The 13,151-nt window shown below is 39.4% G+C and overlaps 1 protein-coding gene across 1 annotated transcript in view; it reads right to left on the bottom strand.

Moving 5' to 3' along the window:
• Positions 1-13,151, bottom strand: part of LOC127456119 (nuclear pore complex protein Nup205-like) — a 30,350-nt gene extending 17,199 nt beyond the window's left edge. Inside the window, exons 1-16 of the mRNA XM_051724454.1 lie at positions 13,082-13,151; positions 12,111-12,253; positions 11,789-11,960; positions 11,560-11,704; positions 10,272-10,431; positions 9,947-10,175; positions 9,583-9,747; positions 8,329-8,504; positions 8,090-8,206; positions 7,655-7,792; positions 7,367-7,517; positions 7,067-7,275; positions 6,570-6,752; positions 5,326-5,376; positions 5,031-5,240; positions 289-526 (exon numbers count right to left, since the gene is read on the bottom strand). Coding sequence (XP_051580414.1) covers positions 289-526; positions 5,031-5,240; positions 5,326-5,376; positions 6,570-6,752; positions 7,067-7,275; positions 7,367-7,517; positions 7,655-7,792; positions 8,090-8,206; positions 8,329-8,504; positions 9,583-9,747; positions 9,947-10,175; positions 10,272-10,431; positions 11,560-11,704; positions 11,789-11,960; positions 12,111-12,253; positions 13,082-13,109 — 2,515 coding nt within the window. The 5' untranslated portion in view covers positions 13,110-13,151. The remainder of the gene's footprint in view (positions 1-288; positions 527-5,030; positions 5,241-5,325; positions 5,377-6,569; positions 6,753-7,066; positions 7,276-7,366; positions 7,518-7,654; positions 7,793-8,089; positions 8,207-8,328; positions 8,505-9,582; positions 9,748-9,946; positions 10,176-10,271; positions 10,432-11,559; positions 11,705-11,788; positions 11,961-12,110; positions 12,254-13,081) is intronic.

Raw genomic sequence — 13,151 nt, 5'->3', positions numbered from 1 at the left:
CAAAGAGAGCAAAGTTGAAAGTACCATAAAGCACAGTGTTAAGACTTCTAATTTTTTTCATTTAGACTTCTATTATAGTTGTCTCAAATTAAGCTGGGATAGGACAACGTATTTAATTTTTTGTTTTTTTAATTCACACAATATTGAAGTATTTTACTTTCTATAATTTGTATTACACTATAGTTAAATATTATGTTTGTAAATAAATTAATAACGAAAGCACTGCAGACAACTCTGCAGCTGTAATATGATGGAAAGTTTCTGCCAAAAAGCAGCTCTCATACTAACCAGGGAAGGAGGCATAGGTGTCTAGCTGGTGGGCGCCCTCCTCCAGCAGGCTGAGACAGAGAGAGAGGGTGGGCGAGTCATTCAGCAGGTGGAACATTAGGCTGTGCCCCGGGGGCTTATGGGCCAGCACCTGCTCTCCCTGCAACTCCACCATCTCCTGCAGAAAGTCTGACGTCTGTGGCTCATATTCTTTTAGAAGTTTATGAAATACCTCCAGCACTGCTTCTGCTACCTCCCACTAAACAAGTTAAAATAGATGCATTAGTGCCCATTCACACAGCATTAAAAACAGCAAGACGGAGTGCAACGAAATTGAACAGAAGGTGCACCTATAAGTAGGGATGCACAGATGTATCAGCTGCTGATATTTATAGGCCAATTATTGACTAAATTAAAGCCATCGGCAAATCGGTTATAAGCATGAAAATGCCGATATGAAAAACTGCTGGTTGATTTATAATTAATTAGTAACTCACTTTGTAAAAACTTTGTGAATTTTAATGCACAATTCAGAATTAATAATAGCCACAATATGTAGAAGGGTTTGCACTCCTAAGAACATGTAATATATAATTTGTATTCTCGTTCTTATGTTAATGCGGAAAAAGTGCATAAAAAGTTGTGAAAACTGCACTTACCTATAGGCAACATGATTAGGGAAACTTTCAAAATGCTTTGAAACCAGCAGACTTTGACTTCTGATATACTGTATGATATCCATTAATGCTGCATGATTTAATTAAGATTGAAATCGCAATATGGCCCTGTCTGATTACTAAACCTTAAAAAAGCTGCATATCTGATGGGGTACTTGACACCATGTGAGAAGCGGACGTGTGAGCGGTGAGCTCTGCGCACTTTGCTAATTTTATTACTCTTTGTGTCATAAATCGGTGAGATTCGATACACCCTGATTCGTACTGTTCTAAGAAGACAGTTCTAGGAAAAATCTTCATGCTCTGGAGATATTAAAAGACACTTATGTGCTCGGGCCGATTCCCCGGAGCAACAGGCCGAAAGCCCCGGACTCAATTCGGACGGTGAACTGAAAGAAATCCGGCGTGAATTGATGAATGTCTCGGCAATGCTGACGAAAGTCGTTGCAGACTTGGAGGATCTTGCTGTATTAAGTCGAGTGGTTACTTCCATGGAGACGAAATTCTCAGAGTTGGTTACAAGATTGTTGGACGTCAAGAGACGGATCGATTTTTCTGGAGTCATCCGCTAGTGGCCAAGGGAGATTTGGAATGCATCTGGGAAAAACTGGAGGATTTGGAGAATTGTAATCAACGAAACAGTGTTAGAATTGTTGGAATTCCTGAGCATGAGGAAGGCTGAGATATGGTGAAATTCCTAGATGAGCTCTTCCCAAGTCTCGACATAACAGGCAATAAGCTGGAAATCGAGTGAGCTCACAGAGTCCCGGCTCGCAGGTCCGCGGAGGGAGACAGGCCCCGATCAATTCTGGCCAAATTTCTGAGATCATCCAATAAAGATTTCGTGTTACGCGAGGCGAGGAGCAAAGGAGAGCTTCCTTGGAAGAACCACATCATTTTCTTGTTCCCAGACTTGGCGACTTCGACAAGAGAGAAACGTGATCGATTCAAGGAATGCAAGAAACTTTTACATCAACGGAAGATCGCTTTTGCACTGATGTTTCAGGCCAAACTGAGAACAGATACTAACGATGGACGTAGAGAATTTACATGCCCACAGCAAGCACTGTCCTTCATAAAAACATTGGAGTAAGCCATTTGGTGATTTTCATGTGGCCGCCTAGTGGACCTGTCTCATTAAACATACACTCGACTGTTCGAGGAAGCTGAGCGCCTTTTTCGTTTCTTTTTGTGCTGGTTCCGTCTAGCGGCTGGAGTTTGTTTTGTGTAATATCATTTCTTTGGGACAGCTTGTGGATACATCTGCTTGTTTTGGGTGCTTATGCCTCCTGTTGGCTGGAGTTGGTTTTGTGGAATATTTCTTGCAGGACATTTGAGTGAGTTTGACTGCCCGAAGAACTGAACGGCCCATTTTATTTTTTATTTTTTGTGCTGGTTCCGCTAGCGGCTGGAGCTTGTTTTGTGGAGGCACACACCTTCGAGACAGTTAAGTGGATGAATCGACATGTTTTTTTTTGTTTGTTTTTTTCGCTTACTGGCTGGAGTCTGTTTTATAGACTATCATCTTTTGTGTAATTCTGTCTAACAAATTTTTGTATAGAAACACCAGACTTGAGCAATCCGACGGCAAAGTTGTCGCGGGGGCTCTCGTAGGCGTACATGGACTGTTCGAGTTTAAAGTGATGGATGCCAGTTGGCAATGTCGTGTGCAGGGTTAATGCGCACATTTTTCTTTTTTCTGTTTTTTCTGTTCTGTGGAAATTTCGGAGGTTGATTTTTGCACCAATGTGGAATGTGGTCTTTATACACAATCTATTTTTTATTATATGTCAAAATGTAAATGTTAATATGAGTGGATTGTCTCTCTCCACGTGGAATGTGAATGAGTTGGGGCACCCCATAAAAAGAAGGAAAGTTATTTCTGAATATTTCATATTCAGTTATGGTGTGGACATGTTTTCTTTAGTGCTGGCTCAAGTAAGAGCAGGGGAGTCATTAGACTGATAAGTAAACATCTACAATTCAAATGTCTCAAACTGATTAAAGATAAATTAGGAAGAGTCATTATTGTTTTAGCAGAAATTCAGGGGCAAAGGGTGATTTTGACTAATATTTACGCACCTAACGTTGATGATCAGGGCTTTTTTATAGATTTTGAAGGGGTGTTGCAAGCCACTTGCACCCCTCATTATATAATATTGGGAGGAGACTTTAATCTTTTGATGGACTCAGTCCTTGATCATACTGAATCAAAAGTGTGCAAGTCCCCTAGAGCAACAGTGACGCTTCACAGGATGTGTAAAAATCTTGGTCTTACAGATATTTGGAGACTTTTGAACTCATCTGGGAGGGACATTTTTGTCATCAGTCCATAAAATTTATTCTAGAATAGATTTTTTTTTATTTTTTTTATTTTTTATATCTAAGTCCCTCATTTCATCTGTTGCAGATTGCTCAATTGGAAACATCTTAGTCTCAGATCACGCCCTGGTGAGTTTAGAGGTGTTGCCACATATGGAGAAAAAGAAATCATATAGTTGGGCTTTAATGTATCATTTTTTGCAAAATCCTGAATTTCAACAAATGCTAAAGGCTGAAATCAGTGTTTATGTGGAGACCAACTGGTCCTCAGTATCCTCTGTGGGCGTGGCTTGGGAGGCACTTAAGGAGGTTCTTAGGGGCCGGATCATACAGTATGCCTCATTCATCAAAAAATCCAAAGCACAAGATTTGGAGGGGAATATTAAAAGTGCCGAGGCAGAGCTGAAACACCGAATGTCATTGTAACGGGGTAAAAGGGAAAGGAAGAGGTGAGAACCGGCTTGACAATATAAATAATCATTTAATAATTAACTTAAAGCAAAAGACATATAACACAAACGCATACAGGGCAGCTGCCTGTAGCTCTCTCTCTCCCGAACTGCCGCCTCCGGCCACCTTTATCCCTCTTGTGGGCTTCATTAGCCTGATTAGGGGCCTGGCGTGCATCATCACGGCCCAGCCCCGCCCTCCTCCTTGCCATAGCTGTCTAATGGCCTCAGAGAATTGACCCGATTGAAATACAGATATAATACTATTTTGTCGCAGAAGGTGGAGTTTTGGCTATTCAGGGCAAGACAGTCATACTTTGAGTCAGGGGACAAAGCAGGGAAGCTTTTGGCTAGATATATAAAGCAGAGAGAGTCTTTTTCTACCATTCCCTCAGTGAAATCTGCTGGTGGTGAAATATTTACCTCGACCATTGATATTAATAATGCTTTTAAAGAATTCTATCTTGATCTCTACAGTTCCACGTCTTCATCTACTGACGAAGATATTAGAAACTTTGTGGAACCATTAGAACTCCCTTAACTGACGACTGTTATCTTGATTCTGAGATAAACTTGGAGGAGCTTGGCGAGGTAATTAAAGACTTGCATACAGGCAAGGCTCCGGGACCAGATGGTTTTGCTGCTGAATTTTTTAGATCTTATACTACAGATCTGGCTCCACTTTTGTTAGAAGTTTATACTGAATCATTAAAGAATGGAAAGCTTCCGCCAACCATGACACAAGCCCAGATCAGTCTGATTCTTAAAAAGGACAAAGATCCAAGCGAGTGTAAAAGTTACCGTCCAATTTCCCTGATCCAGCTAGAAAATATTGGCAAAAATCCTGGCTAACCAATTAAGTAAAGTTATGACATCTCTTAGATCAGCTGGGGTTTATTCAGGGCCGCAGCTCTTCTGATAACATTCAATAGGCATTTCATCAATATGCCAGACGGGCTGGTTTGAGTATTTTTGTAACTGCTGATCTCCTGGGATTTTCACATACAACAGTCTCTAGAATTTACTCAGGATGGTGCCAAAAACAAAATACATCCAGTGAGGGGCAGTTCTGTGGACAGAAATGCCTTGTTGATGAGAGAGATCAACAGAGAATGGCCAGACTGGTTTGAATTGACAAAGTCTACAGTAACTCAAACCGCTCTGTACAATTGTGGTGAGAACAATAGCATGGGTTGGCACTGTTTTGGTGGCACGAGGGGGACCTACACAATATTAGGCAGGTGGTTTTAATGTTGTGGCTGATTGGTGTATATAGAAGAAAAACTATAGAAAAAAACTATTGAAAGCATCAAACCTTTTCTGCTGGGCGGCGGTAGGCCCGTGTGGGGAAGGCCAGGAAAACAGAGTCACGCATGAAGTCAAGGTAAGGCTGAAATCCTGGTGCACGCAGTCCTGCTCCAAGATTCACAGGAAGTGCACTCTCTACCAGAGTACTGATCAGATGACAAAAGGCTCTTGTCAGGGGATACTCCTCACAGCTGGATTCAATCTCATTTAGCTCCACCTACAGGAAAAAACAAACAAAAGTGAATGCCACAGTAGAACACATATGTACAGTTTACACACTGTTTGTAATAAGACAAGCTCACCTCAATCCCTGCTGCCTGTTTCTGGCCAGGAGCTTTAACTGTCTGCAGGATCTGAGAATGTTAAACAAACATAACAATCAATACCAACACCAATGATGTCCAAGGAAATAAACTGTAAAAAACCATATAAATACTATTACCAAAACAGTTTGCCTATTTCACTTTCAAAGTATCTGACTCCTACTAAACTTGTAAGTGTGGTTAAAGCTGTCACAAGAATTAATTTGGCTGACAATTAATTGTCAAACAAATAACTGCGATTATGACAATTAATTGTCTCTTTAAGGGCTTTCACTATTAGTAGTCATATAAATTGTCATATTTCTTAAGGTGCATGTGTGCTTCATACACCTTAAGAAGTCATTTTTACATATTTCACTTCAAATATATAAATCAAATAATACAATAGGGATATATGATTTCTTTAAGGCTTTAAAACTATATAAATGACAAAAATATTTTTTAAATATCAAAATATTTCTAAATACATAAAATGTCTCTTTTTGGTCAACTTTACATTTACATACATTTTTACATTTTAAATTGACAATTGTTGTTTTTGGAACTCATTTAAAAAAAATTATATTTTATTTTTTCATTACAAAATATAATATAAAATATATTTTTCTTATATTATAATATTATATTATAAAGTAAAAGATTTCTGTCCTAATTTCTTCACTTTCACACTATTTTAATACTCTTAATTAAACCCACAAGCCCTTATTTCACATGAAGCAAAACCTTTGAGATTTAGTTTAATAATTTTATCACTCCACAGAAATAGAGTAGGCATACGTCTCTGTGCCACTGTTTGATTAACACTGTGTGTATGAAACCTCTATCAGGAACATATGTCATTACACGATCGTTAAAGTAAAATTGGAGTGCTTTGTGTTCACTATCAAAGTTTTTATTTGTTCATTTATATTTTCGGACTTCATCAGAGTGCTTTACATGCTCTTCTGGACAGGAGCTGCTCTGGTTGACATCCGCGGTGCAGCTCAATGACGCTTGGAGTTCAACTGAATGACACACAATCGCGCCATTCATGGCATTTATATATTCACTATTATATAGTAAAATGTGATAGGAATTTGAAGCACAATAATCTCTTATTACCTCAAATAACTGTAGTTAGATCAAATAACCACGATCAGATGAATATTTAATAACCATAACAGGCCTAAGTGTGGTTAATTCAATTCTTTCTTCCAGCATAGGTTTGTTTGGTTTTTGTGTACCTGCGTGTACTCCAGAGACTGCCAGAGGGAGGCAGCAATCTCTGGTGATTTGCCGAAGGCAGCAAGAGCGTGAAGGATCTGAGCTTTCAGTACAGGCTGAACACTACACTGCAGTAAGCCCAACATCACCACCACAGGTGTCCACTGAGGGTGCTCGCAAAGAGCCAGGCGTGCATTCTCACTCTGAAAAACATAAGAACAAGAGTGAACACTCATACACCTTAAAAAGAGAATAAAAACTGCAGCTAGAACAATCATATCTAAATGATAGCTAGATGACGTGAATAGAGCTGAGTATTAGCACAAATTTTCCATTTCAATTCAATTGTAATTCACAAGGTAGGAAATAATGAATTAATATTTCATTGGAAAGTCAAAATTTTGACCCAGCCCTACTTCTGACTAATGTGTTAACTGTAGTAGTCAGTGCTGTAGAACTGAACACACTTGGGTTCATAGCATTCTGTAATCTATAACTGTATGTATATGTGTAATACCCATGTGATGATAGTGGTGAGTAGCTGCAGGAATGCAGTGAGGCCTTCCAGCTCTCTCTGAGTGATGCCTCTGATTGGCGGGTGGCGGTACTGCGTGCTGTCGACACTAGGCACGTCCCGCCGCAGGTTCTCATGGTAGAGCATGAGAGAGTGGAAAAAGTGCTCCCACGACACAAGACTGCCTGACACCCCACCCTGACGGTTCTCTCCTGAAGCAGTCCACAGAAATAAACTCTTAGGGGCCATTCACACAGCACTCATTTTACAGCATCTTCTTGTATGCTCTAGAAGTGTGGTTACCGTGTGGAGCTCCGTTGGTTTTGAGCAGACTGAAGCAATAGTGCGAGCACTGAGGACCATTAGCAAGTCCTCTCAGCATGCGTAAATAAGGGATGTACAGAGTAGCAGGGAGCAGATCACCCATCTGACGCACAAACTTAGAGAGAACCACCTGATGTGACAAACACAAATATATATTCATAAATGTAGGCCGGCAATTAATCTAAAGAAATGATGAAAGTTGGATCACCCTTTCTGGGGTTCAAACCTGCAACCTTTCGGTTACCAACTTAGACACAGCTCTGACACCTGTTTGTGAGGGGGTCGCTGTAGAGCTACTCCAAGAAAAGATCCCGTGAGTGAGGTGTGCTGAAGAGACTCAGAAGAGCACCAGAACTCCAGGGCCAGCTCTAGTCCAAATGGATCTTTTCTGTAAAACTCTCCAATCTAGAATCAGACACACAAACACACACACATAAGTGTCAACACCGCAGTCTGCAGCATTTAGAATTTCTTAAAAAGCCCAGTTTTGTGCTATATTACTAATAAATGTGGTGCATAAAATAACATTTCTGCACTGTAATTCCTCAAGACAAAATTAAATAGAGGTAATGCAATTTTGGAAGTAATGGTCAAGATAAGTCATTTCATGGCTGTAGAGTTATACAAAGCATTGTTATTTTATACAAAAATTAATCACTGCATGTGTGTAAGTGTAAGTGCTAAATGTAAAGCAAGACTTACAAGGATCATGAGGTGATCCAGATCCTTGCGTAGAGAGGATGGCGACTCGCTTCCCATCTGCAGAGCCATGTGGACCAGTCGAGCATCTTCATCGGCACGGTTACGCAACTGCTTTACCTGCAAAGAACACTCTTTTTTCACAATCTTCATGAACACACTATATGTAACATCATAATTGGAAATCAGGAATAACAATGTGAATAAATTAATGATTCACTGCATAATCAATCTCCTCTTACCTTCATGGGCATGAGAGCCAGGAAATCAGTAATGAGAGAATGCAGTCGCCGAGTGTAGAATTCCTCTTGGCTGAAGCCATCACTACCCAGGATGCCCTCTGTAAGGAAGAGAAAGACTCCTCCCAGCAGGGCCTGGTCAGCCAGAGCTTCATCTGCCTCTGTGAACTCCACTAAGGCTGAACAGACAAAAAAAAATAAAAAATAAATAAAAATAAAAAAAATAAAAAAAGAGAGAGAGAATGAAGTAGACTGACTTGATAAACTTTTATTTGACATTTTTGCAACCAACTGGTCCCAAGGTCAATTTAAAAGGATGTGTAAAGTGAATTTCCCTCATTAAATAAGGACATGTTCCATTAAAGGGATAGTTCACCCAAAAATGAAAATTCTCTCATCATTTACTCACCCTTGTGCCATCCCAGATGTGTATGACTTTCTTTCTTCTGAAGAACACAAATGAAAATTTTTAGAAGAATATTTCAGCTCTGTAGGTCCATACAATGCAAGTGAATGGCGACCAAAACTTTGAAGCTCCAAAAATCACATAAATGCAGCAAAAAAGTAATCCATAAGACTCCATTGGTTTAATACTTGTCTTCTGAAGCAATTCAATCGGATTTGGGTGAAAAACAGATCAATATTTAAATACTTCTTTACTATAAGTCTTGACATCAGCAATCTCCTTGGCGATCATGATTTCAAGATAATCATGTCTAGAGACTGCAATTGCAAGATGTACAGTGAAAAATGAGTTTTCGGTCTGTTCTCACCTAAAACCAATTAGATCACTTCAGAAGAGATGGATTAAACCACTGCAGTCTTATGGATTACTTTCATGCTGCCTTTATGTGCTTTCTGGAGCTTCAAATGTCTAGTCACCATTTACTTGCATTGTATGGAGCTACAGAGCTGAAATATTCTTCTAAAAATCTTCGTTTGTGTTCAGCAGAAGAAAAAGTAATACACATCTGGGATGGCATGAGGGTGCGAAAATGATGAGAATTTTCATTTTTGGGTGAACTATCCCTTTAATGTATGACAACCAGAAAGAGTCCAAATACTTTTTATCTTAATTTTCAACAGAATATCTTTTATTTCATAATATAAACAAACTTCTTTTTGTAAAATGTTTTGCTTGAAAAGTGCTCTTTAAAATGAATTCAACTTATGATATTTTGAAATCTAATGCAATGACATTTCTTCAAGTTCGAGTGTGTCCAAATCATTCCACAGCCATGTAAGGTGTGTAGGTACCTGCTCCCTGTGGAAGTTGTGAAAGGGCTCTCAGAGACAGAGCCCAAGCCAACTGCACCACTGCCTGCAGTCCTGGCAGCTTCCAGCCCTGACCCTCCACCAGCCGACTGTGCACTGCTGACACATACTGCTTCTCCGTCAATAAAGGCAAAGCCTGGAGCAAGTCTAATGCACACACAAAAATGTATGAGGGTGAGTAAATAATGACAATTTTCATTCCTGGGTGAACTATTCTTTTAAACCATACAATAATAAAATATATCCAATAACAATGCAAATATTCAATTATCCTACTATATATAATTACTATATAGTAATAAAGCACCCATAGATACCAAAGAGGGTTGTATTAAAGCATTAATACCTTCTCTATCCTCCATTCCTTGCTCCAGGAAACTAACATCCAGGCAATAAAGCAATGCCATGACTAAAGCAAGGTTGACGCTATCCAATGAGCCGTCAGCTTCGGCTGTCACTGTCTCCAAGTAACCAATGAGGGCCAGGGTGTCATCTTTGCTTAGAGGTGACTGGCACGTCCATGCAAACAAACATTCTGCCAATGACTGTCTGCACTCTTTGATGAGGTCAGATACCTGTACCATATGAAAAAATAAGAAAGTTAAGCTTTTGCATTATTTGCATATGCAATTATCAATCTGCACAGAAGCCCAGCTGAAGCATTGTATCACCTCTTTCCTGTGCTTCTCATTGCCAAGACCTCGCTCCTTCTGAAGCCGCTCAAACTCACGGGTCAGACTGATTTCTGAGATCAAGTTCAGAATTTGCTTTGTCAAACCCTGAGCCATCAGTTCATCTGTGAGTCGTGTGGTCAGATTCACCAATTCGGGACTGCAGGGGTTGAGAACACAACAATAGAAAAAATGGTAATGAAATAAAACTCTCAAATTAAAAACAACCAACCAAGGATAAAAACACGATTGAGAAAAACTTGTATTATGGTCAGATGAGTCTTCAATATTTTTGATCCATTTTCCCAAGGCTGTAAATTTTAAAGAAGTATATCTACTAAAAGTTCATTTTGTCAACTTTTATGAGTACAGTCACATACTGATGGCCTCAAAGACAACAGACATGGACTTAAAGGTGCTGTAAGTGATTTTTTAAATTAAATAACATGCAGAAACCACCTCTATTACCATTCCAATATCACTGAAATAGGTGACATTAAATATCACACCTGTCTCTGTAACAGACTTAAGCTCGATAAAAAGCAGAATAAAAGATGTCCTCCGATCATTTGTTTAGCCAATCAAAAGATATTCTACCTGTCAATCATTGTAAGTGTTCAAAGGGCAGCCCATATACACTCACTGAGCACTTTATTAGGAACACCTGTACACCTTATCATTGCGATTATCTAATCAGCCAATCATGTGGCAGCAGTGTAATACACCCAATCATGCAGATACGGGTCAGGAGCTTCAGTTAATGTTCACATCAATCATCAGAATGGGGATAAATGTGATCTCAGTGATTTGGACCGTGGCATGATTGTTGGTGCCAGATGAGCTGGTTTGAGTATTTCTGTAACTGCTGATCTCCTGGGATTTTCACACACAACAGTCTCTAGAATTTACTCAGAATGGTGCCAAAAACAAAAAACATCCAGTGAGCGGCAGTTCTGCAGATGGAAACACCTTGTTGATGAGAGAGATTAACAACAGTCTCTGGTGTGTTTGGGTGTGTGTGCATTTGTATTAGGTGTGCAGGGTTTTGGAAAGAGGGGGCGTGGCTAATTCAACAGCTAGCCTGGTGGAAGTTCTAGAACAGCTAAAAATCGCTTACAGCAGAAAAGTGCAATCTGCAACAAAGACTGTGGGAACAAAGTCCCATTTTCTTGAGAGCTCCCAAGGGTTTCCCCGTTTTTAAAGTACTGGGAAAAAATATATCCTAATTGGGTAAACACCAAGATCTTGAGATAAACTACGGTGGTTTCCTGAAGGAAGAGCTCCAAACCTCAAGTCAAGGGTGAAAGTCTTCCCATGTCTAGACTGAATGAGTGAACGAAGAGAGTTGGCCACACAGCGCTTGCCATCCCAGTAGAGGAGTACAGCTACCAGGCCTCGAGTCAGCCCAGGGAAATGAGGCTGCTGGTGCTCTCCTAAAGACAGACATAAAGATCACATTAGTAAAAGCAACTTGAAGTTGATAATGTATGCCTCCTATCAACAGAACTTGTGTGTACCTGCCAGCAGCAGTTCTAGGGCAGCTAGTTCTCCCAGGTCAAAAAGGTCACTAAGGATGAAGGCTTCGGAGATGAGCTGCTCAGGAAGTAGCCGAGCTCCTTGCTGACCCTGTATAGCAATGCCTTCTGTGCTTGCTTTCCGAACCTTCTCCCTCTGTTCTGCACTCTTTGGCTGTTTTGCAAAATGAAAAATGACTGTATTTTACAAGAAGTCGTGCATACATTTATGGGTACACAAAATTTTCCTACTTTAAATTTAAATTCATGCTAGCATACATAACTGAAATGTCAGTGTTTTGAAACTATAAAAAGGAAAACCTACTGGATTTTTGAAGAGGGAAAGAAAGTAGGGCTTGTGTTTCTTCAACTGCAGATCTAACAGATGAACACTCTCTGGCTGACGTCTCCATATCGCTCCTTCCACAGCTTCCCAGAGCTCCTTCAGTGGGCCCCACAGACTGGCTCCTGCAAACACATTTTAAACATTTAAAACAAAATAGCCACAAAATCTTGGTTTTATATATATATATATATATATATATATATATATATATATATATATATATATATATATAAAGACACTCAGTTAATGAGATTTGGGGAGGTGGCAGTGTTGATGGGCTGTTCAGATTGTACATACTGTACTTTCTGTATTGGTAATTGACACAATTGGTTTGTGGTGATTGATGCTGTTCAATTTGTAACAAGAATACGCACAAGTAAACACACAAAAAAAATAAATTCTTTAATTCAATGTTGTTGTTGAATCGCCTTCATAATATGTCGTAATACAACATACAGCCAAATGATATCAACTTGGTGTATAGTTTCATGTGTTTTGGCTATGAGGCATGAACTGAATTAGCTCAAATTAAAATCAACAGTCCACAAAGTATATCGCATAGATGCTTGTTTTACAACGACTTTACACCTATTAATACTAATTTACATTATAATACATAATGTAATTTAACGGTTATGACAACAAAGTGTACGCATGGTTAAAAAATATGTTCACGTAGAGAGTTGATTAAGTAATACTTATTTAAAATCTGTAACTGTGGTTTATATAACGTACTTTTGTCAGTAATCAATCTTTATTGTATTTTTAACGAATAAAAAACTTCCTGAAAATCAACAGACTGCATTTTACATTTACTAAACCTTAATTAAGCTTTCCAGTTAGAAACCATGAAGCTGGACATAGCAAACGAAACCAGTTAGACTACAAAATGCAATTCAAGAACCAAAATATGAGGAGGGGGAAAGAAATAAAGCTATAATATGACACACCTGAATTTACCGCCATCTGCGCCGCCATGACTGAAGCGTGACTGGACTGCCCGAGACTTTGCCGGTTTGA

The sequence above is a fragment of the Myxocyprinus asiaticus genome, chromosome 18 (assembly GCF_019703515.2).
Source record: "Myxocyprinus asiaticus isolate MX2 ecotype Aquarium Trade chromosome 18, UBuf_Myxa_2, whole genome shotgun sequence".
Lineage (NCBI taxonomy): Eukaryota > Metazoa > Chordata > Actinopteri > Cypriniformes > Catostomidae > Myxocyprinus > Myxocyprinus asiaticus.
Note: the sequence above shows the minus strand (reverse complement) of the source record. Positions and strands in the feature narration are given on the sequence as shown.